The sequence below is a fragment of the Anser anser genome, assembly GCF_964211835.1.
Source record: "Anser anser genome assembly, chromosome: 21".
Classification (NCBI taxonomy): domain Eukaryota; kingdom Metazoa; phylum Chordata; class Aves; order Anseriformes; family Anatidae; genus Anser; species Anser anser.
The window spans coordinates 11,287,147-11,308,064 of record NC_139742.1 but is presented as its reverse complement, the minus strand read 5'-3'; the positions used below and the strand labels follow the sequence as shown (position 1 = coordinate 11,308,064).

At 38.2% G+C, this 20,918-nt stretch overlaps 1 protein-coding gene across 10 annotated transcripts in view; it reads left to right on the top strand.

The window, feature by feature from the left end:
- The window catches only part of DENND1A (DENN domain containing 1A), a 193,096-nt gene that overhangs the window by 161,372 nt on the left and 10,806 nt on the right, over positions 1–20,918 (top strand). For 5 of the 10 annotated variants that reach the window (XM_083806954.1, XM_083806961.1, XM_083806959.1 and 2 more), the window contains 2 exons: positions 13,034–13,093; positions 17,602–17,690. In XM_083806954.1, coding sequence (XP_083663080.1) covers positions 13,034–13,093; positions 17,602–17,690 — 149 coding nt within the window. Of the gene's footprint in view, positions 1–13,033; positions 13,094–14,259; positions 14,321–17,601; positions 17,691–20,918 lie in introns of all 10 variants that reach the window. The other 5 variants (XM_083806956.1, XM_083806955.1, XM_083806957.1 and 2 more) reach the window with 3 other exon arrangements.

The following is a 20,918-nucleotide window of genomic DNA, read 5'->3' as shown; positions in this document are numbered from 1 at the left end:
GAAATGAAGATTTGAACAAAGTGTTCTTAATAAGACTGTAAGAGACTAGCATGGAAGGGTGTGACGACAGTTTTTTCTCTTTGACTTTGCATGCTCTTTTTTGGTTTACTCAGGGTGTAGCTTTAATGTTAACCCTCAGATCAAGCAAGTATAAGGAACTATCATCAGGGACTCTGAGGCAATGCAGCTACTCAACAAGTAGCAAGAGCAATACAGGGAGCCAGGGTTTCATGAATGTGAAGAAGGGGGGAACAATTTACAAACCTCTAGAAATAAGCAAATTAATAGTATATAGTACTGAAGATTACTGTCTGTTTGGGGGAAAACTGAGATTAATTATAGTAGAAGATGTGGTGTTTCAAGGAACATCCTTTGTGAAAATCTTATTATTGCTTGCTTTCTTCCTGCTTTTTGCCTTATAACCTGACCAAAACTTACTTATAACCTCTCAGTACTTACTGCATGTTCAGCCACTGCCATAGCTGACCTTGGGACCTTTCCCAGTGCTGCCAGGCAGTGCAAGCACTGTTAGCCCACCAACATGTGGGTTCAACAGGAGGGGGTGGAACAATTAATACAAGTAATGTGCAGCTCAGTTATTTGTAGCTTTTGCTTCCGTGCATGCATGTACACTTTTTAGGTAGAGTATGTGTATTTAGATTTGTCATCTTTTGGCTGTGTGGAAAATAAATACTGTACTTTGTCACTGTGGTTATTTTGAACACATTCCTTGTCCGTGCAAGCAGCTGTTAGCGTCTACTGTCACAGGACCTACAGCTTGAACCCTTGAGGTCGGTTGTCATACTGGACCTGGTTAGGCTTTTTGTGGGTCTTCCCTTTTTGTTGCTGCCCTAATGACTGCAGATATTTTGGTTCTCTTTATTGTTCTTTTATCTTTTTAATTTTATCTTTTTATTTTCAAAATACAGGTCTTTTCATAGTATTTTTTCAGATTCGGAGCTTACATTAATAGTGCTAAAGTCGTGTGTTTTTGCTACAAATGTTCGCTTCCATCACTGATCTGTTATTGGCTAGCTACAATGATAAGGATGCTACACAGAGCATAACAGTAAGCAGTCTTAGAGCTCTTCCACTCTGTGATTTTCATTTACTGATTGATCTGTATTGCATTTGAATGTTGTCTGATTTCCGAAGTATGTTGTCTGGGGAGCTTTTAATATCTCTACACCCTAAATGAACATGACTATTTATTAGCTGCCTTTATGCTCCCTTCCCCTAAGCCCCTCAAAACAAGAAATAGAATAGGGCATTTTCATTATTTTCTTTTTACAAGACTGAGCTATCTTGATAAGGTACTTTTGGTTTTTGGGGAGCTTTAGAGGCAGAAGTCTCAAATATCCCATTCAAGTATTTGGATAAGGAATATTTATACGTTATATATGTTATAGACAAAAAGCAAAGAATTTGGGAAATGCAGACATCTCTTTAATGATGATCATTGTTACTTTTTCAAGTAACACAAGCAGCTCTCCAAAATAGCTTGCTGAGTTTTTAATGAGCAGCAGCCTTTCTCAAAACTTTTAAGTATTTATTTTTGCATTATCTAAAGGGGGACACACACATATAAAATCAGTGATTTTGCAAAGGGAGGAAGATAGTTTAATATCAAAATCAGATATTTTAGAATCCCTTTCCTTCATAAGACAGTTTTTTACTATGCTTCTAGTACGCTGGAAGGGCTATGAAAAACACCTACCATGTCTGTGTACGACAGCTAGGAGAAGAAATGCTGTACAATTTTTAAATGTTTGAAACTTTACTTAGATCAGTGGACGCATTGACAGGTCACTTTAACTATTGCAATTGTGCGTCCTGTTGTGTGTAGGTATGGCTTCATTAGAACCTGTAGCTTTGTGCAGTCTGAGGTTTTGGGTGCTACATGGTCAGACAGAACACTTATGTTTGGCAGAGTTGCAGCTCTCTTGGGGATTAAAGAGAGCACTTTATTTTCAAAAAATATAGTTGTTCATTTGTTTGTTTTTATATACCCTTTTTGTTATAACACACCTTTTTTTTTTTTTTTACCTACCCTTCTTCTAATGAAGTTTCTGCTATCCATACTACTTTCTACCACTCCACCAGAATCAAGTCTTGCAGCTCCTGTCAAACACTGCACTGACTGTTCCTACAAGAACCTTCTAGTTCATACAAGATCATTACCTATGCCCAGTCTTCACATCAGTCTTTGGGAGGTGATGTGGGTGAGCCTAGATTCTTTAAAAATAAATGTACATTTGGGAAGATTCTTTCTCTGGAGCTTTTAGTCAGTAGTGCAACTGGTCTGGTACAGTTAAAACAACAAATGATGATAAGATGCCAAAATCATTGTTGGGGAAGTGTGTCATTTCATTAGAAGCAAGATATACTGGGAGACCTGTTCAGCTCTGTAATTATTTCTAGTACAATTATAATGTCTGTTGTCAGCTTTGGTGTGTTTATGTTTTTGTGGCTTATTATATTTACCAGCAAATAGAATATTTTATTCCATTTATGTGACAAAAGGTAAAGCCTAACAGAATACAAAAGACTCTTCCAAGTGTGTCTTTGCTTAAGAGATTCAATCATATTATATTACCAATGCAGACTAGGGAGAATTAGTATTTCAGGGACTAATGTTAATAATAATGAAACAAATAGAAAATATACTCATGTAGTAAAGCAGCTTATCAGACTGTGAAAAGATTTGTTCAAAGTTCTTTCTTGAGATGATTCTTCTAGCTATTAAACTTTCATAGGCTTTCATTTCATAAAATTCCATTTTTCAACTTTCATTTCATAAAATTGAAATTGCCAGCTTATTTGCTGTTTTGTTCATTTGCTGTGAAAGGAACCATACAGACTTGTACATTTTTTCCATTCATAATCTGCACCTAACATGCAGAATGAAGAACTCTGCTTTATAGGGCAGGTTTCTTCTTCAAGAAGATTAAACAGCATTAAGAGGTCAGGAGGAGGATGGGGAGAGACCCAGCCAGCTACATTCCAGAAATGCAAAACTGGATCGATGAGGACAGAGGCAAGCAGAGGGAGGGATTATCTCCAGTGTAAAAGAGATCAAGTAAGGAAGGGAGGAGGGCTGCTTTGCCAGACCCTGTGACTCCCTTCACACCCAAGTGCATTGGAATAATAGCAGATTCCCCTGGATAACAGCAAGCATTGTGTGGAACTGTGGTAGAAACCAAAGGGGAAAGGGGAAAACAAGTTCATTTTGTGATATTTATGCAACTGTATGCTACAATGGCAAAGCTAGCCTCCCATTCTCCTTGCCACTCCGAACTATCCTGACAACAGAGATAATTAAGAAAATGCGTTTCCATTCTTCTCTTCCCCACTGATGAGCAATATGGTTTCCCTGCTCTTTCGGCTGAACCACAGAGTTTCCTCCCTATCTCTGTTTGATTCTTTATGGATTTAGTAAAAGTATAAGCCTGATTCTTTAAAATTCTTCTATCTTCAGAAAACATAATTCCTACCCTCATTTCTTCTCGCTACTGTCTTTGACTGATCCTTTTGGAAAGGACTTCAGTGTTGCAAAATAGAAGTCAGTTGGTGAGAAATGAAAATGTGTTGGCCCAGAAGCACTTGTCCATCTAATGTCTGCTTGAGACTACTGAAGTGTCTTAGCAGGTTCTTAGGGGACAGTGTTCTTAGTAAGGGGAATAAAAACAATGTCAATGGACACAAAAATAATTCATTTGATTGAAATTCTGCTTTGTGATGTGCAAGATTTGCAGAAATGACAATCCATGGGATAGGAATTATCTAACTAAAAGGCCTGCACTCTTGTCATGCGTGTAAATATTTGACAAGTGAGACCTGGCTCTCTCTTTACAAAGATATACACCACCTGCAGAGCATACCCAAAGGTTACTGCCTCTCATGCAAACACTTGCCAGTATTTCGTAATGAGCAACCAGACAGGTATGTCGTCTTTGGCTGCAACAGCAATACAGCATGCATGTAGCTCATATTACGTAGGAATTCAGACTTTGCAGTAGGATTTTGTGGCTCCAGTACTGCATCTAGCAGAAGTGTTCATTTCACAAAGCATATTCTGGGCTTTGGCTTTTACTATTTGCCAACTGTCTTGGCATTGCAAGTACTTCTTAGACGGGGGTGTTGGAATAAATTCACTGCCCTGGGTACACGCAAGTCATATGCCATAATGGTTGGATGTATGGAGAATATACTGTGGTTGAGCTGACCTCCTAGGACTCTATGACAAGCAGTAGCAGCTGTAACATGTCTGTGCAGAATTTCCTTGTTAGTCCTGTTATGTTGAGGAACCCATAAATACCTTGTAGAGAATATCTTGGTCCATCACTGCTGGCATGTGGAAGCAGAATTGTGCTTTATAAATAATACATACATATAAAATAAATACATCAGTGCATGCAAGGCTGACCAAATCACCTAGATTGACAACTTGAGAAAAAGCTCAGCGAGTCTTATGGATGACTTGCTTAGTTTATCAGTGCAGATCAGCATCCAGAAGCTTCTTATGTGTTACTTTGCAGTTAGGCCAGAACTGTCTGAATTGACCTCTGAGGCCCCTGGACTAAACTAGAACATAAAAGGGAGAGAATATGAGAAACATACGATTCTGCAAACTGCTAAGCCCTCTGTGATTGCTTATTTGGCCAGGCATTTGTTGGATTTGCCCTTCAGAGCTGGTCTGATTAACACCTAGTAAAATGGTTGCACAGTGCTATGCTACACATACAGGAGCCATGTAATTTTGTATGTTTATATGGAGGAATATCACCCTAATTATGCAGACTTTCTGAGTGAATGATGAAGCTGAGCCAAACAGATAGTCATTGCTGTTTAAAGAATTCCTTAAATGAAAGACCAGCTCTCTCTCTCTCTCTCTTCTAATACAAGTATTCTGCTTGCTAGAGAGGAATAGCTGTTAATAGATAATAAGGGATATGTCTGTTTTCCAACACTTTAAATCATGTGGGTTGTGTGATCTTGGTTTGAATTCCACTATCAGGCCCACAGAAAGCCCAGTGTAAAACTGACAAAATGACCGGTTAAAAAAGAAAACAGGCAAAAATAGTGTGATTTTTTCTTTATATTTAAAATTGCATTGCTGTATTTTCCAGTGTTTTAAATGAAAAAATATATGTAGTTAGTTCCATGTTGACAATGTCCTTGAGGATTTGACAGTGAGATTTTCCAGCAGTTGCTCTTCGTTAGAATCCTGGTGGTGTTTAATAAGGCAGCCGAACTGCTGGCACCTTCGGTTCTTGTTTGTTCTCCGAGGGCTCGGGGCTGCTGCAGTAAGCACATCGACCAGGGCTGATCATTACAAGGGCGTACGCCACCATGAATAAAAATGTCACACGTTTTCCCATCTCACAGCGGTACAAAATGTCAGTCCTGTCAAACAGACATTGCAGTAGCAGTGAGCAGTCAGTACAAATTGGGAAGCCGAATATTCCCCCAGCTTTCTGATATTCTTCATTTGAAACAGAAGAAAAACAGTTGTTAACCTATTAGCTGTGATTTTAAACTCTGCTGAGATAGTAGATGGATAGACTTTAACACATAGGGATAAATATATTCCTGGGGTCTGGGATTTTTTGCAACACATCTCTCCATCCATGTATGTTGAGAAATGGATAGAATGAAAAGAAGCCACTATAAAATACACCTCATTTTGGTAGAAGTCCTTTGGAAATTTGAAAGTCTGCTCAATTAGATTCTTCCTCAAAACTCTTCCCTGTTTATCTTTGTGAATAGTTCTGAAAAACCTCTTTGCTGTTTTGCTGGTCATCTAGAACGGGCAGTTTTCTTTCCTGGTCTTTTCATCCTGAAGTAAAGTAACAGGTGATTGTGATTTATGTACAAATGAGAGTTCTGCTGCTTTCAGACACTGCGCAGATTGTATAGGGTAGAGTCCATGGGATATGCTATCTTCTGGATGTTAGATCTGTGTTAGCACTATGAGCATAGCTGTGTGTTCACTGAGTTATCCATCAGGATCTGAGGGATTGAAATTGTCAATGCAGGATTCTGCCATTATTGCAGTGACAAGAAAAAATGTGGTGCAAAGGAAAAATACCAAAAAAAAATGGAACAAAGTCACCAGTGGTTGCTCTAAGTAGAGGGAGAGCAAATAAAACGGGCTGCAGTGGTCTATGTAGAAGTGTGTATCTCAGAGAAATTCACTTAAGTCTAGTTAGTAGGTAGAAGTTTCTTTGGTTTTGCTCTGACATCTTCTCAATAACAGAAAACAGCTGTATGCATTTGAGCTAGTGAATTGTTGCAAATTACTCCCTTAGCCAAAGAACAATAAATGCTGAAGCAAATTGCAAAAAGGAAGGCTCAGGGAGGAAGACTCATATCAAAGCAGTACAGAAACAGAATGATTAGAAAGTGTATTAACTAATGCCAGCCTGCTCCTGACTTATGCATTTAGCTGTCTGCAATGATTCTTAGTCATCTAGGTCCTTAATACATATAAACAAAATAGGAAACAAAGTGGGACTTTGTTTTTTTTTTTTTGAACCAGAACCACTCCAGATTTGATTAGAATAGTTTATATTCTGCAGGCATCTGTTTCCATGGGAAGAGATATGCACCGCATATAGCTTGATTTACAGTGGTTTTTAAACTGTGGTCTGCAGGCTCCTGGGATCTGTGCCAGGTAAATAAGTGGCTGTTGACAGTTCCCTCCTTTGGAAAATTTCAGGGATCTTCAAACTGCAAGTGTTGAATCACATCAGTTTAATACAGTTAAGGTTTTTACAGTGTTTTAAAAGAACTGAATACGCATACATATGGGAGGAGTTCAAGATTTATTCTCAACTGCACAACAGATAAGTGAAATAGAAGAACTTAGTGGTCATAATCTGAAACTGCAGTGGTATCATCTTTCATGGGTTCATACTGCTCGTTTTTACAGTACGTGAATTCCTCTGTCACTGGAGCTAGGAAGTAATCAAAAATCTTGACAAGTCTTTAAACTACAGACGCTATTACAAGTTAACCACTACAACATAGTATTCCTCCCATCAACATCGTATAAGAACACATGCTGCTTTGGGGCATGGCCTGAAAATGTCTATTTGTTCAACACTTACTGCACATACAGAAAAATATATCCATCTAATTCATGAAATGCTTCCTATTTTCTGTAATTGCAGACAGAAGAAATAAAATATTCAATTCTACAACCAAGGGATTTACTATTTAAACCACATGTTTTTGGAATAGCATCAATTGTAAACAGTAATATTCTACAGAAGTAGTGTAACCTATGCTTTTAGGATTTTCTTGTCCCTTGTACTCTTCCATAGCAAGCAGATTATAGGGGATAGCTAAGAGCCCTATTTGCTTCATCGTGGTAGAACACTTTAACTTGACAAGATATTCATGATCCTGAGATCATGCTCCTGCTCTCATTTTTGGTTTTAGGAGTGATCTGTATCTGGCTAGTAACCTGCAAGTCCTAGACTTAAAGCAAATTGTGTATGTTGTACATTATAATATTTAACATTTTTAAAAGTTAGCTATTCCAGGATTGTTTGCACAGTGAGAGATAAATAGATGGATGTTACAAACACTACCAAAAGAGGATGGGTTATCAGTGCTCCGTGTCTCGATGCACTGTAAAAAGTCAATTTTCACCCTTAATGAGGAAGGACAGAATTGGTCTCAGCCAAGAGGGAGAGGAAGCAAAAGTAGACTTTCAGAAAACCCCTTCCTTCCATTTTTGTAAAGTGCAAGTTTCTTCTCTGTGACCTCAGGATGGATCTACACATCTCTGGCAGTACCCCAGGACACTGGGTGTGACTCAGGCCTGAAATAAGGATCTTTATTCTGCTTTAGGGAAAACAGGAGCTTATAGGCTCCTTTGACTTCTCTTACTGTCTGGTTTTCTGTTATGTAATGGAAGATTCCTGGCTAGAAAGGTAAGGGGGATAGTCCTTGTTTTTCTCATTAAGCTAATCTGAATGTTTAATTGTGGCAGACTCTCCCCTTTCAAATTTTTTTGGCACAGCTGTAGGCATTACTACATTTTTGCCAAATTCATGCTACCCTCCCAATCTACAAATATGGCTTGAAGAATAAGACATCCCTTAAATTTTTTTTTTTTTTTATCACAGGACCCAACAGATTTCAGTTGAAGTATTTCAGAGTGTAAATTAAAAATATATGCTGTAAAGCATACGCTGTTCCTGTCATCCCAGTTTGTGAGCTGTGCATATGGGAGTATGTAAAAAGCAGTGTGTGTGCTGTGCAGGGATCTGGATGGGTAATAAAACAGCTGCCTCATAGATTCCATCTGCTTTCTGTACTGAATCTTTTTAGGTACCATACATTTTTCAGTGTTTTTATTCCCCCTACCCCTAACTGCCCCCCCCCCCCCCTTTTTTTTTATTGAGTGTTTGCTTGAGGTTTAGCATATTTTTCCGAAGTCAGCGCTTTGGATCCTTTGCAGCATGATGTATTTGAGCACGGATGCATTCAGGACAGTGCATCTTTCTCTCATGTCTCCTTGTCTTTAAAACATACAAGCAGTTTTTAAACCAGTCCTGTATTTCTGAAGAAAGTAAGATACTTACGTAGAAAAGTTTTACCTTGGAAATCATTAGAAACACTGCTAACTTGAGAGTGAGAAACACTTTCTTGTATACGTACTGACAAACCAGCTTTTGTCTAGTTGTGTTTCCTTTATGCATCTATTTCTAGTTGCACTTGTTGCTGCGTATGAAGTAACACCTCTAATTTACTGATGAAAGCAGTGTTTTGAATACCACCTTAAGAAAAAAGATCTGAACAGACATCCACAGTTAAGTTTGAGATAATACTCTGTTCACGAACTGTTACCTCACAGAACAAAAATTATCTTTTTGTAATGTTTTCCTTGGTATAAAAAACGAAATAGCTGTATTGTGAAAGTTCCTTGGTTATGTAATAGGTACTTTATGATCTGTGGGATGTATAATTTTTAAATAGTATTTTTACAGTGTAAAAGTGAATGTAAGTTTTTTTTTTTCCTTCCTCCAGCATCTCGTAGCTTAAAATCACTTGTCTGGTAATTAGTAAAAACAGTGCCAGATCTGCAGTCATAAAATTGGCTTCCTGCAAATTTTCTTTGTGTCTTGTTGCTTCAGAAGTATTTAGAATAAGACAATTAAGAAAATATCTAGAGTAAAAAGGTATGCTGGTAAACAGCTATGGGTAAGAAAGTGCTAATTTAGACATTTCTCCCCTTTGAAGAAGAAAAAAAACCTGTATTATGCACATTTAGGAACACACCTAGAATAGCAATTTAGTGGCTTTTAGCAATGTAGCTATGTGCTGTTTTGTACCCATTCATCCTTACAGCACAGGTAATTAAGTTGGTATTCCAACACAGCTTCCCCTACTGACCTTTCAGAAACAATGTGTTTTGCTGCATTAACAAATTAGCTTCAGATCAGTGGCTTTTCCAGTAAATATGGTCTTCATATAATTCAAATATACTGGCTTATCCCATTCTGCTGACAGGTATTAACATCAACGTTAAAAATGAAGCTCTGGTGAAGAACAAATAACTGTTACCTGCTAGTGGACCTCCAAGTCAGCTGCTGCTCACTGCCCTTTACCTCTGCTCTCAAAACTTCTCATTCCCTTTCCTTCTCTCCTGCCTTTCTTTTTTGTCCAACTAAATTCCCATGTTGCAGAATCTTGACCATAAATGTGCCATTTGAAACTTCTGCTGAAGTATGCCCAGTGCTTCTTCTTACATAGACACACCTTGCATAGTTTTGTCTTGATACTTGAAGAGAAGAATGCTGGTAAGAGGTGGCTGCACGTATGATATCACACCTGAGGTTCTGATTTTATCCTGTGTTTAAAAATTTCTATCTGAATTCCAACGACAGCAAAATCTGTCACTTAAGAATCCCCAAATACGATGGAACCTGAGGTAACCTCAGTAAGTGTCAACAACGCATGTGATTGTGTTTACTATAAAACTTCAGAAATTCTGTCTTCAGAAGTCCTTGGTTCTGAAATCAAGTAATTCAATGAGAATCTCAGCTTATATTTAAGAAGAGAGTTTTTGACCCTCTTGAAACCAGAGAAAACTTTAAAGCAAAGTCAACTTACCCTTATCCTTCAGAGACCAAAAGGAAAAGAAAAATGCATGTATAGTTTTGATTTCAAGGCCAACAACATGATGTTTTAAGGTCTGAAGTCGTAATTCTTGGTCAATTATGACTAATAGGAATAACAAATTAGTGCTGAGTGTGGTTTGGCTACAGGTGAGGAATATGAAATGAGATGATAGTCCTATTAAACTCCTCTAGACTGTATTGGCATATGTATTGTTCTTATTCTTTTGAGTGCTGTTTGACTATTGTATGGGTATTTGGCCGTTAACGTTAGTAGTTCAACTTAAAAGGATACTTTTAACGCAAAGCGGAATTTTCAGATCTCCTGAAATACTTAAAACTTTATTGCCATTGAATACTCTAACAGTGATGTAGTAGATAATTAAGTAATCCTGTCACACATTTTCTCAGACATATTTTTCCTTCAGCATGTATGTGGGTGAGTAAGTAAAGTTCAGTTGTACGTGTCCTTGCAGTGACTATAATCAATATATTGACCAGCTCACTAGGAGATAATCCTCGGCTACTGTGTTGTCTGTCTGTCTTGCTCTCTGAAGGGCCTGCCTTTGTCACACTGATTTAGAAGCTTAAATAATACTGCCACTGCTTTATCAGTTAATACTGTTGATGCTACAGTCAGAAAAAAAAAAAGGACTGTTTTTTGCTGTGGAAAAGGAAAAACTGATTCCCTAATCAAAGCAGCTTCCAGGGCTGTAGTGTGGACATATATGTTCAGTGATATGAACTAACACTGGAGAAATAATAACATCAACTTCTTTGTGAAATGTTAAGTGATACCTTGTAATTCTTATATCGATAAAACCGTATTTGTCCAGAATTTAAAAAGTTGTGGAAAACAAGGTGCTCAAGACACTGCTAGCCATGGCTTTCGGAAAATGCTTACGTTTCCCACCTAGATAACTTACTTGAGAATTTTCTAATATAGAAACATCCACAATTTTTAGGTAACTAAGAGTGAAAAAATAGTGAAATGAAGCATATATGCAGGAAGCTTTAAAAAAATAAAAAAAGAGTGTACTTGCATCTTGTTTTCCTGCTTCACAAATAGTTTGTCTATGTAGCTATGTAGGAAGTAGATGTCTTTTAAAGGAACTAGAAAAGTGCAGATTTTAGATTTTCTCAGCTGTTCCATTATGCTTCTGAAACATGATGGAAAATAAGTACGCTACTTCACATAACAAAAGTTAAATATATTTTAAATTTGTGCTTTCAGCCTCAGTAGGTAAGAGGGGAAGATGCACAGCACTACAGTTCTGTGACTGAATTGTATAATAAAAGGTACAGAAGAGAAACAGTGCGTAAGGGCTAACAATAGCTCACCACTGGCATTTCTTTCTATTTTTCTTTGTTTTCCTGGTTACTTTCTTGGAAAATATGGTGGGAAGCTCTCTCAGCTCTCTGTCCCAGGTGCCTTTGTTTTTTTTCTCCCCTCACTAACCCCAACACTCACCCCAAAAAGCTGAGTTGAGTGCATGTGCAGTCTGGCAGTCCTCCAGTGACACACAAGGACGAACGAACCAATGGATGCAAATTATAACTTAATGGGAAATTTGAAAGGAAAGTCTGAAGAGATGCAAGAAGAGCTTGAAAATGGTGTGGTAGGCTGGAGTTGAACCATTACACAGCATGAGGGTATCGAAAGGGAATGTGTGTCAGTCTAGAATAAAGACTATGCTAGTAAGAAGTTTAAAACTGCTGAGATTTGAATCTGGAATCTTTTTTTGAGAGAGAAATAGAGTAATCTGTGTAAGCTTTCTTGTTATGTCTGAAGAACCTGCCTGCTGCTGCCAGTTCCTTTTCCTTCTCTGTACGGTGATGGGCTTTTGTCCATGGAACATGCCATGTGCTGGGCCAGTGATGCGGTCTTTGTTATCTGGTTATCCGGGAATTCAGAGGAATTCCCATGTGCTCCTCGCTGAGGGCTCTACTCCTCACTTTAAGTGCTAATATGTGTACACAAGCTGCCACAGAAAAGACATTAACTTTGATCTTGTTTTCAATATCAAAGTTGTACTTTAGGATGATTTTATTTAGAATCTCATTAATTATCAGTGGGTCCCTTGTCTGACAGAGTATACCTTAAGATACCATCTGTGTGAGGAGAGTCATGCTGCTGGCTCAGTCGAAAGCAACTGAATTGGAATAGCTCCAGCACCATTACAAAGCAACGAGTTGGCCAACTGCTAATTTTAAAAGTGGGAGACCAAAATAAGCTCCTCCGTGCCCTGTTCTGACTTCATTAGAACTGTTGGTGACTTGGGGATTTCAGTTTTCTTTACAATGAGTTGTACATGAAATGTGTTTTTTTTTTTTACAATGAATGTACACACTTTGCTCTAGGCAATTTACACTTTGATCTACTACAGTTAGTGTATGGAAGGTTTAAGTGACTTAGAGTCACTTAAATGCTCTTAAATATATCTTTGCTGGTTTGAGGTCTTTAGCATAAGCTTTTGCAAGCACTAAAATTGCGCTTGGGATTTTAGTGAAAGCTTGTTGAACATCCTGCTTTGCCGGATTCTTTCAATTTGTGTAAATGTTGTCTAGAACACTTGGACCTACAGGTTAGAATCCACTTTAAGCATCTTTATTGTTTCAGTAAATGTTGGATGATCTGGTCTGGAGTATTTATTGATCGTACTATCTTTGGTGTAATATAACCTATGTCAAGGAGGCAGATACAGCTACCTCTCCTATTGTGGCGCTTTGTAGGTCATGAGATTGTCGCTGTTTTGAAAATAATTACATTTTGTGAGGTGAGTATGAAGTTAAGGTAAATCACATTATCCACTTGAACTGCTTTTGCCACAAAATCAGAGGTGTTTTCATGTAGGTGACTATTTAATTTACGTATGACTTAAGTTTCCACTTTGATACAGCAGCAAAGACTCCGTCCGCCTCGGCCACCGCCTCCAAAGATACAGCGTTCATCTAGGCCCGTGAGTAGCTGGTAGTTTTGTTTCACTGCCACAGCTTAACACTGCCTGAATTGCTCTCTCAGTAGCATTACTAAACCTTGGTAGTTTGGATTGTCAAACTTTGCAAAAAAGCAATGTGTAAATTTTGCACCTAAACTCCCTTCTTCTCTGCTGCGGCACAGCCCTGGGACCTGCATTTATTCTGCTTTTCTTTGACGAGTTCTGCAGCTTTCAGTCAGTTCTGCAGGTAACTGATGCTGCTGTTGCAACGTTTGTTTTTACTTTTGTGGTGTTTTCTTGAACAAAAACTCTTGCTAGGCTGGGATAAGTTTTTAGCCAGTGAGTTTTTGAAGACTTGCACTGAACTCAAATATAAAAGGAAGCAGAAGTCTGAAGAGAAAGTATTTATTCTCCGCAAGTTCTGCTTTAAATTATTTTGGGACTCTTAATTTTTCTCCATGGAATAGATGAGTGAACACACAACATACATTTAGAAAAAAAAAAGGCAAACTTTATGTGGTAGAACATTGGTACAACATTATGGAGGATATACATATATACCTTATTTTCATATAAAATGCAAGCTGGAAATCTCTTTAATTACATAGAGTAAAAAATGTAGGCACGGCATGTTGGCCTGAGGAAGTGAGTCTTCCGTAGAAGAACTACACAGAAATTATTTTTAATGCAATACCTGTGTTGGGAAGGAATACCTTATCTAAGCAATTTTTCATTCAAAACCCTGACTGTAGGCCGATTGTGACATATTAACTGTACCAGATGCTTTTAAGATTGGAGACTGTACAGGGTCTGTATTGGTGACTTTTTATATTAGTACAAGAACATGGTATCATTTTAGAGGTGTGTTGCTTTTGCAACAGCCTTGAAAGGTATTTGTTTCTATTCAGGACTTTCATGTCATGAATATAATTTCACCAAAAGGCACATAGATCTCACTCCTTGCTTCCTTACACATAAATGTACAAGCATAGGAGAAAGAGAGATGCAAGTTTTCAAATCTAATCTTGCTAAAACTTGTTAAAAATGTGTAGTTTTGGATGAGCCGGCAACTGGTTAACAAGTGCACTTGGGTGTGTGTAAACTTTTGATCTTTGGTGCATGTTCCTACATTACATTTCAATAGCATGTTTTTCTTTTCCTCCCTCTTTTTAACTCTGGGTGTTTAGCTTAACAGAGTCATTGTTACGGATTCCTGCACTGAAGATTTCTGTTTTCTGTGTTTAAAAGGTAGCATTGACTATGCTTATACGTGTTCTCTTAAATGTAATTGGTGTGGCAGGCCTTCCAAGATTCATTACACTGGGAACAAACCTTCCCTGGTACTAAGGGGTTCCCATACTGCTTCTTAGTCCTCTTGTTTTGTGCTTGGCAGGTGAAGCCCCACGAGGGCTCATTGCAATTTCTCTGTACAAAAGTTGCTGAACAGTATTGTTCAGATAGTGTTTGCTACACGACCGTCTTGCTAAGACTGTTTAATCTCCCAGCTGTAGTGCATTAATAGTCCTCACTATGATGTGTTTGTGTCAACTGTCTTTGCTCTCAATGTGATTGATAAAAGGTTGGAAATGTAATAATAAAAGCTCCTGTTGCATTCATCTAGCCATGTCAGTAAGTGGAACAGAAATGCTTCATTCATCAAGAGGAAATTCAAGACAGATATAAACGAGTGTAATCGGTCCCAAAAATATGCTTGTATCAAATATACCTAAATTTGTTGTTGTTCAGAACTGTTATTTGGCTTTTAATTGATGAAAGACATTTTTGTGTGCGTAAATAATACTGTGTGCAGGCTGCTTTTTACCTGCCTTAGTCTTGGCATATATTACAGAGGTGGGTATTGTCAAGTAATTCATCCCAGCCTTTTACAGAAAGCCTTGAATCGGGAGGCACGATCTCTCTGCTCTTCCAACCAAGTCCACGTAATACCAGAATTGCTGAGAAATGCTTACAGTTCTCAGACTCTGTCTGTTATGAGAAGGAATCCATGGGTACTGGTCCTTGCAATATGAGTCATTACTAATAGTGAGAACAAAAACACAAACCAAAGAAAGGTTAAAGAAGCAGAACAGATATGTTCTTTACATTCTGCTGCTTTGGAGATGAATTGTAGTGATACTGTGAAAGGCCTATAGTTCATAGAGATCTGTTTAAATTAATAGCGGCTGTTTGGAAACTTCATTCAGTTAGAAAAGTTAAAATATGGTAATTATTCATAAAGCTGATGGGGACAGTAATAAGCACATTTAACCCTGTACTGGATGTTTACCTTTATCCTCTAGGCTCTGTGCTCATGTAATTGGATTTCTTTTCTACTTTTGGATCTGATATGCATTTAACACTGCCTATTTAGCTAAATAAGGCTCAAAATCCAGCAAGGAGTTGGCTTGATTCCTGGCTTTTCCCTGCAGTCCCCCATGAACAATGCTGTAAATCCTACTTAGCATGTCACCCTGCACTTTACTGGTCTGGTGGCCCCCTGGAGCCATCCAAAACTCTCATCTCTTCCCCTCATCACCATCACTCCCCCAGGGTACCACCCAAAAGGTGAAAGTGTTCACAGCATGATGACAAGCCAGCTTTATACACCATCTTCCAGCTCAGATTTAATTAAACAGATTTCTTTCTTCCTCTCTTCTCCTTCTTGCTCTCTTCTCCCCCCAGTTCCTCTTGCTTTTCTCCCCCCACCCTTGCACACACTCTCTCTCTATTGCTCACTCTCTCTGTTTTATCAGCCCTAATGAAGCAGTATTCTTCATCGATCCTGCTGATTGCCAGCCCATTCCTTTTGTTTGTTGGCACCGAGCCATTCAGCCGCACTCTGACAGCTCAGCTCGTCTAATTAGCTCTGTTGTTCTTTTCCCCATGTTTCACCACGTTGCAAGTTCAGTTGAAGTTGCCACAAACTTAATCCTTCCATTCCTGCCATAAATTCACATTCTTAAGCTGTCTTTATTGTAGAGAGGAACAGGCTTGTGTGGGGAGTGATCTTCAAGACCTTAACATCTGACCTTTGTATAAACTCTTTTTCCTAAGAAATACTGGCAATACATCTCTGGATTTCTTCATCATATCTGCTGTACACCATTTCCTTTGAAATGAAAATTCAATACAATAATCCTGCTATTATCTTCTGCATACTGTCGTGTAGTGCAGAATCACTGCACACAGTTCAGTGGTTTTTTTCCTAGCAAGAAAATTTTAGCTCTACGTTCCTTAAAACACTGAGAAAACAAAACAAAACAAAAAAACACACACATACACCAAAAAAACAACCTACCTTGCAGAGGTGGTGGGAAGCCCACATCAGTGCTATGATTGCAAACAAATTCATCACTCATCCAAAGAGTGCTCTGGTTGTAGGCCTTTAACAACTTCCTTTATATTGTGGCTATTAAAGAGAGCACGAGCCCAGGAGGGCAGAAGTTGAGTTGTATTCCTGAGCTTATTTGAGGGCTTTGGGGATTCCTGTTGGTTAGCATTCAGTTAAGCCAAAAAGTCAGACTCCATTTCAGGGAGGATAGTACTTCCTTAACAAAAACTGGAAAGCTTGTTTGTACAGCCTCACCCTAATGCTCCAAGTGTTCATTACCACATTTGACACAAAGGGATAAATTCATCAACAGCATTTCTCATTGGTATAGGTAGGCACATACATAAATTTGCCTATATAGTGATGGTGTGTGCTGTTTCCTTTCCTTGAAGCGAATCTTGTTTGCTTGTGGAGTTAATATGGGTGAATTAAGCTTGATTTCTGAACATCAGAAGATGATGGATATGTTATTTAAGATTGGATTGGCAGCAACATCACCTTCCACAGAAAACCTTTGGATTTTATTACAGACAAGAAAAGATACACTAATATATCATCAGTGATGACAATGATAACATGTCTGGCAAGGTTTTCTGTTCAGCCTGCTGAAGGGAACCATTTTTTTTTTTGTGAAATATTAGCTATGTTTTTCACATTGTAACATTTACTCCAAGTACGTCTTTTTTTCAGTGCGTACTTACACAGAAGTCTTTGCTTGAGGAGTTGGTTTCCTATGAACATGTGGACGAAAGGATCAGGATGTCGGAGCAGAACTCCAGTTTCCAATGATGTGCAACAACACACAGTGCTTTCCATTTTTACACTATCAACTAACTGTTTAGATGAAGCCTACATTTAGGGAAACCTTCATATCAGAAAATTAGCCAGTACCAAGCAGGACAGTGGAGCAGATTTTCATTGAATGGTTAATAGCTAGGTGTCAGTGATAAGCATATGGGTTTCACTTGCAACTCAAAAACGTGGGTTTTTGACCTTTTAAGAAGTTGTGGATCACCATAGTTTATATTCAAACTGATTAATTTGTAACATGGTTGTAGCACAAAAGTTTAAAAGGAATTCCAAATGGAAGATACCTTTAAAATAGTGGTGGTTATGCATATTTTGCCATTTATGTCTGTTATATGATCAACTTTTGCAGTATTTAATGAAGTGTCTTCTGTGTGTGTGTATGTAATAGGTTCGGCCTCCAAGACCTCACGTTGTTAAGAGACCCAAGAGCAACATTGCTGTGGAAGGACGAAGGACTTCAGTTTCTAGTCCAGAACAGTAAGTACTTACATACTTCACAGCTTAGCTTAATTTTAAACTAAAAAAAAAAAGGTGGGGGGTGGGGAGAGAGAGAATGAACTACAAACCAAAATAATTTTTTAATGATAAAAAGCTTGGTTTAGAATTTTTGGAGGAGGAATGAGGAAGTATGCAGTAGTACTTTCCAAATGTCCAGTGCTGAGGAAGTGCAGCAGGAAATCACATTGGAACTGGACTAGAGGGCCATGAGGTGGTTGCACTGATCTAATCTGTCACAGAGATTGCCTTGTCATTCAACTCTTAACTGCAGCACAAAGTGATCCATATGTCATAGACATTTTGCAGTACTTGCTTATGTCCCAGTCTGTGGTGGCTTTATTCTCAGTAAAGTGAAATGCTTTAGCTGGTGCCCAAGATTATAGGATAATTGCTGTATCTGAAGGTACTCAAATCCCATAAGAAGAAAAATGGTTTACTTTTTTGATCACACCTTTTTTCCACACATGTATCGCTACTGTCACCACTGTACATGAGGGAAAAAGAGGTGGAGGTTGGATATTTCTCCATCCTCATCCCCTTCCAAGTTACATGAATGGCTAAGTTTTTTCCCAGTCATTTTAGGATATGGGGAGTGGAATTCTGGCTTTTAGATAAAAATGAATGGTCACTTTAAATCCTACAGGTGCATTTATTCATTTTATAGTGGAATTTGGTTGCCCTCTTGTGGAATAGATTGCAAATCCTGCAAAAGGGCTCATGTGCTTTTACAGGGTGCTAGCTGTCCCTACACAAAGATTAAAGGGTTTTTTAAATATTTTTTTTCTTAACGTATAATACAATGACTCACTGCATGGCTGATATACTAGGTGTAAACTTGGTTTTAATTCAGCTGTTTTCATGAACTATGAACTTTTTGTTTTGTAAAAATGATTGGTACCAAAGATAAGATGATTCTTTATAGCTATAAACTGACTTACTATTCTTCTTGATCATTTTAAATATCTAACTGTGTACTTAAAAGATCATGTAAATGGCTTACCTAAGAAATAACTTGAGGCCAGTGTCTTTGAAATCGGTAAGGACTCACTAATCCTACTTTCTTTCCTTGGTGTTTACTTAAATTGATACTTTGAATAAGTGAAACATTTTTTAAATAGTAATAAAATATTATCATGAGGTTTTCCAAAAACTTGTATTTTCTGTCCCTTTAGGAAATAATGTACCTATATTGTTCTGAGCTGAAAATATGCCAGTTGCTTTATCTTAATATAAATATATATATATATATACACATTTTTTCTCTCTTGGATGATCCTGGAATGAATGAAAACACTAGTTTATATTTTTGTTGTTGTTACTTGGTAGCGTTCTTACTGCAGATCAGAGGAGATTCTGTGAAAGCAGCGACAGTGCTGAGAGGGTGCTTTTCTTGACCTAAGCTTGACCAAAATATTTCGCTTAATTGCACTGATTCAAAAGTTAATTACTAGCTAGTTATGCTTAGGTGCTCATATGTGGGATTTGTTTGTGAGGAGAAGCTTCCGCTCAAGGAGAAGGTTCCTTTTATATTTAAAACTAACGCTATCTTTTTGGTTGATTGAAATCAACCAATGATTGAAAATGAAAGCTTCGGGGACATTTCGCAGGATAGCGGATTCATTAGCTCAGACTGTGACTCCTGCGTCCTCCCGCCAGCTGGTGGAGACATCCCCGGGGCAGGGTGGCACTAACCGCTGCGCAAGCCTCAATAGGAGCGAACTCATTTCAGTGCAGCCTGTTTTCCATTTGTGATGTTGCCTGTCATCTGAAAAGTAAACCGTCACGTTAGCTGTCCTTTCAGTTGTTACATTCATTAATGCATTTCTTATGATATTAGGAAATATGTATCTTACCTTACATGAGTTAATTTTTTTAATCTATGCACAAGAGCAACACTATTTTGGTTGTGTTGTGTGCTCGTTTTCTAATCAAACTTAAAACACGGGACAGTGGGAACAGTGACACCAAAGGACACGCAAATGTCATATTTAATGATAAATTGTCATTAAATCTAAAATATATAATTTCTTTATTTTATTTATTTATTTATTTTAGTTATAAAATAACAGGAAGAATTTGCAGATGAGAGCTCAGAAAATGCTAGATTACCACCTAGGGAAATACTAAGCATGTGGGACATGTCTCCTTAAACATAAATTAGTTGTTCACAGAAATAAGGTGTTGCATTTTTAACAGATAGACAGCTTTTTGAGAGCTTTTTTTTTTTTGCACCACAGCAAGATTTCCTATTAAATGTCGAATAGGCTTCCAGAGTGCTCTAGGATCTGTCTTCTGTAAGTACTGACTAGCTGGCGTCCAGGGCATGCAGAGTAGGAGGAAATTAAAATAGGAAATCAGAGGGTCAGACTTACAATTAACAGCATGTCAAAAGGCTCTTGGGCTGGCTAAACCCATGTCAGTGCTGCAGCAGTTCATTATGGCTTTCCAGAACTCATGTAGGACTTAGTAGAGAAGCTAATGGCTTTCCCTTCTATCATATGAATGAAAATAGGCTGCAGTGCAATAGTGGGTTATTACACTGAATTTAGTATGAAATCAGCATGATGGCTGTGTTAAATGATACAGGCTCATAAAGCCCATTAAATTCCAGTTGTTGTAACCAGGCTCTTGAAGCTCTGCCACACAGAACTTGCGTATGGTAAAGGTTTTCTATGGCATCACTGCAAGCAAGGATCTCCACTTAGAAAAAAAGCTAAACCAGCAAGTACCTATTTGAACAAGGGTGGCTGGAATCGCAAAGCAAATACCATAGGCTACAGAAGAGAGACTTGCTGTGTTGCTGTGGTTCCTCTACCATGAGAAAATTGATGTAGAAAAAGCTAGATATGATGAAGGTAGTGCCAAGAAGGCAGATGGCCCAGCAAAGGGATAGCAAATGGGAAAGAAATGTGCTGAGAGCGGTCGTGCTTTTTGTACCAGGCCAAGCAAGAACCTTAGCACAGGGTACCCCTTTGGGAACCCTGGTCCTCCTTCCTGGCTCTCCCACTTTTCCAATAGCATGGTGTACAAGAAACTTTAATTCTGGAGCTTATTTCTGCCATCTGGTTTGGAGTGAACCTACTGAACGTATGCAGCTTGCGTCTGTAGAGATACGGATATGATATCTGCAGGGGAAATTGGTGAAAATGTACTTATTGTTATGAAATAGGATGATAATGTGAAGTGACTTTGTAGGATCTTGCGTCT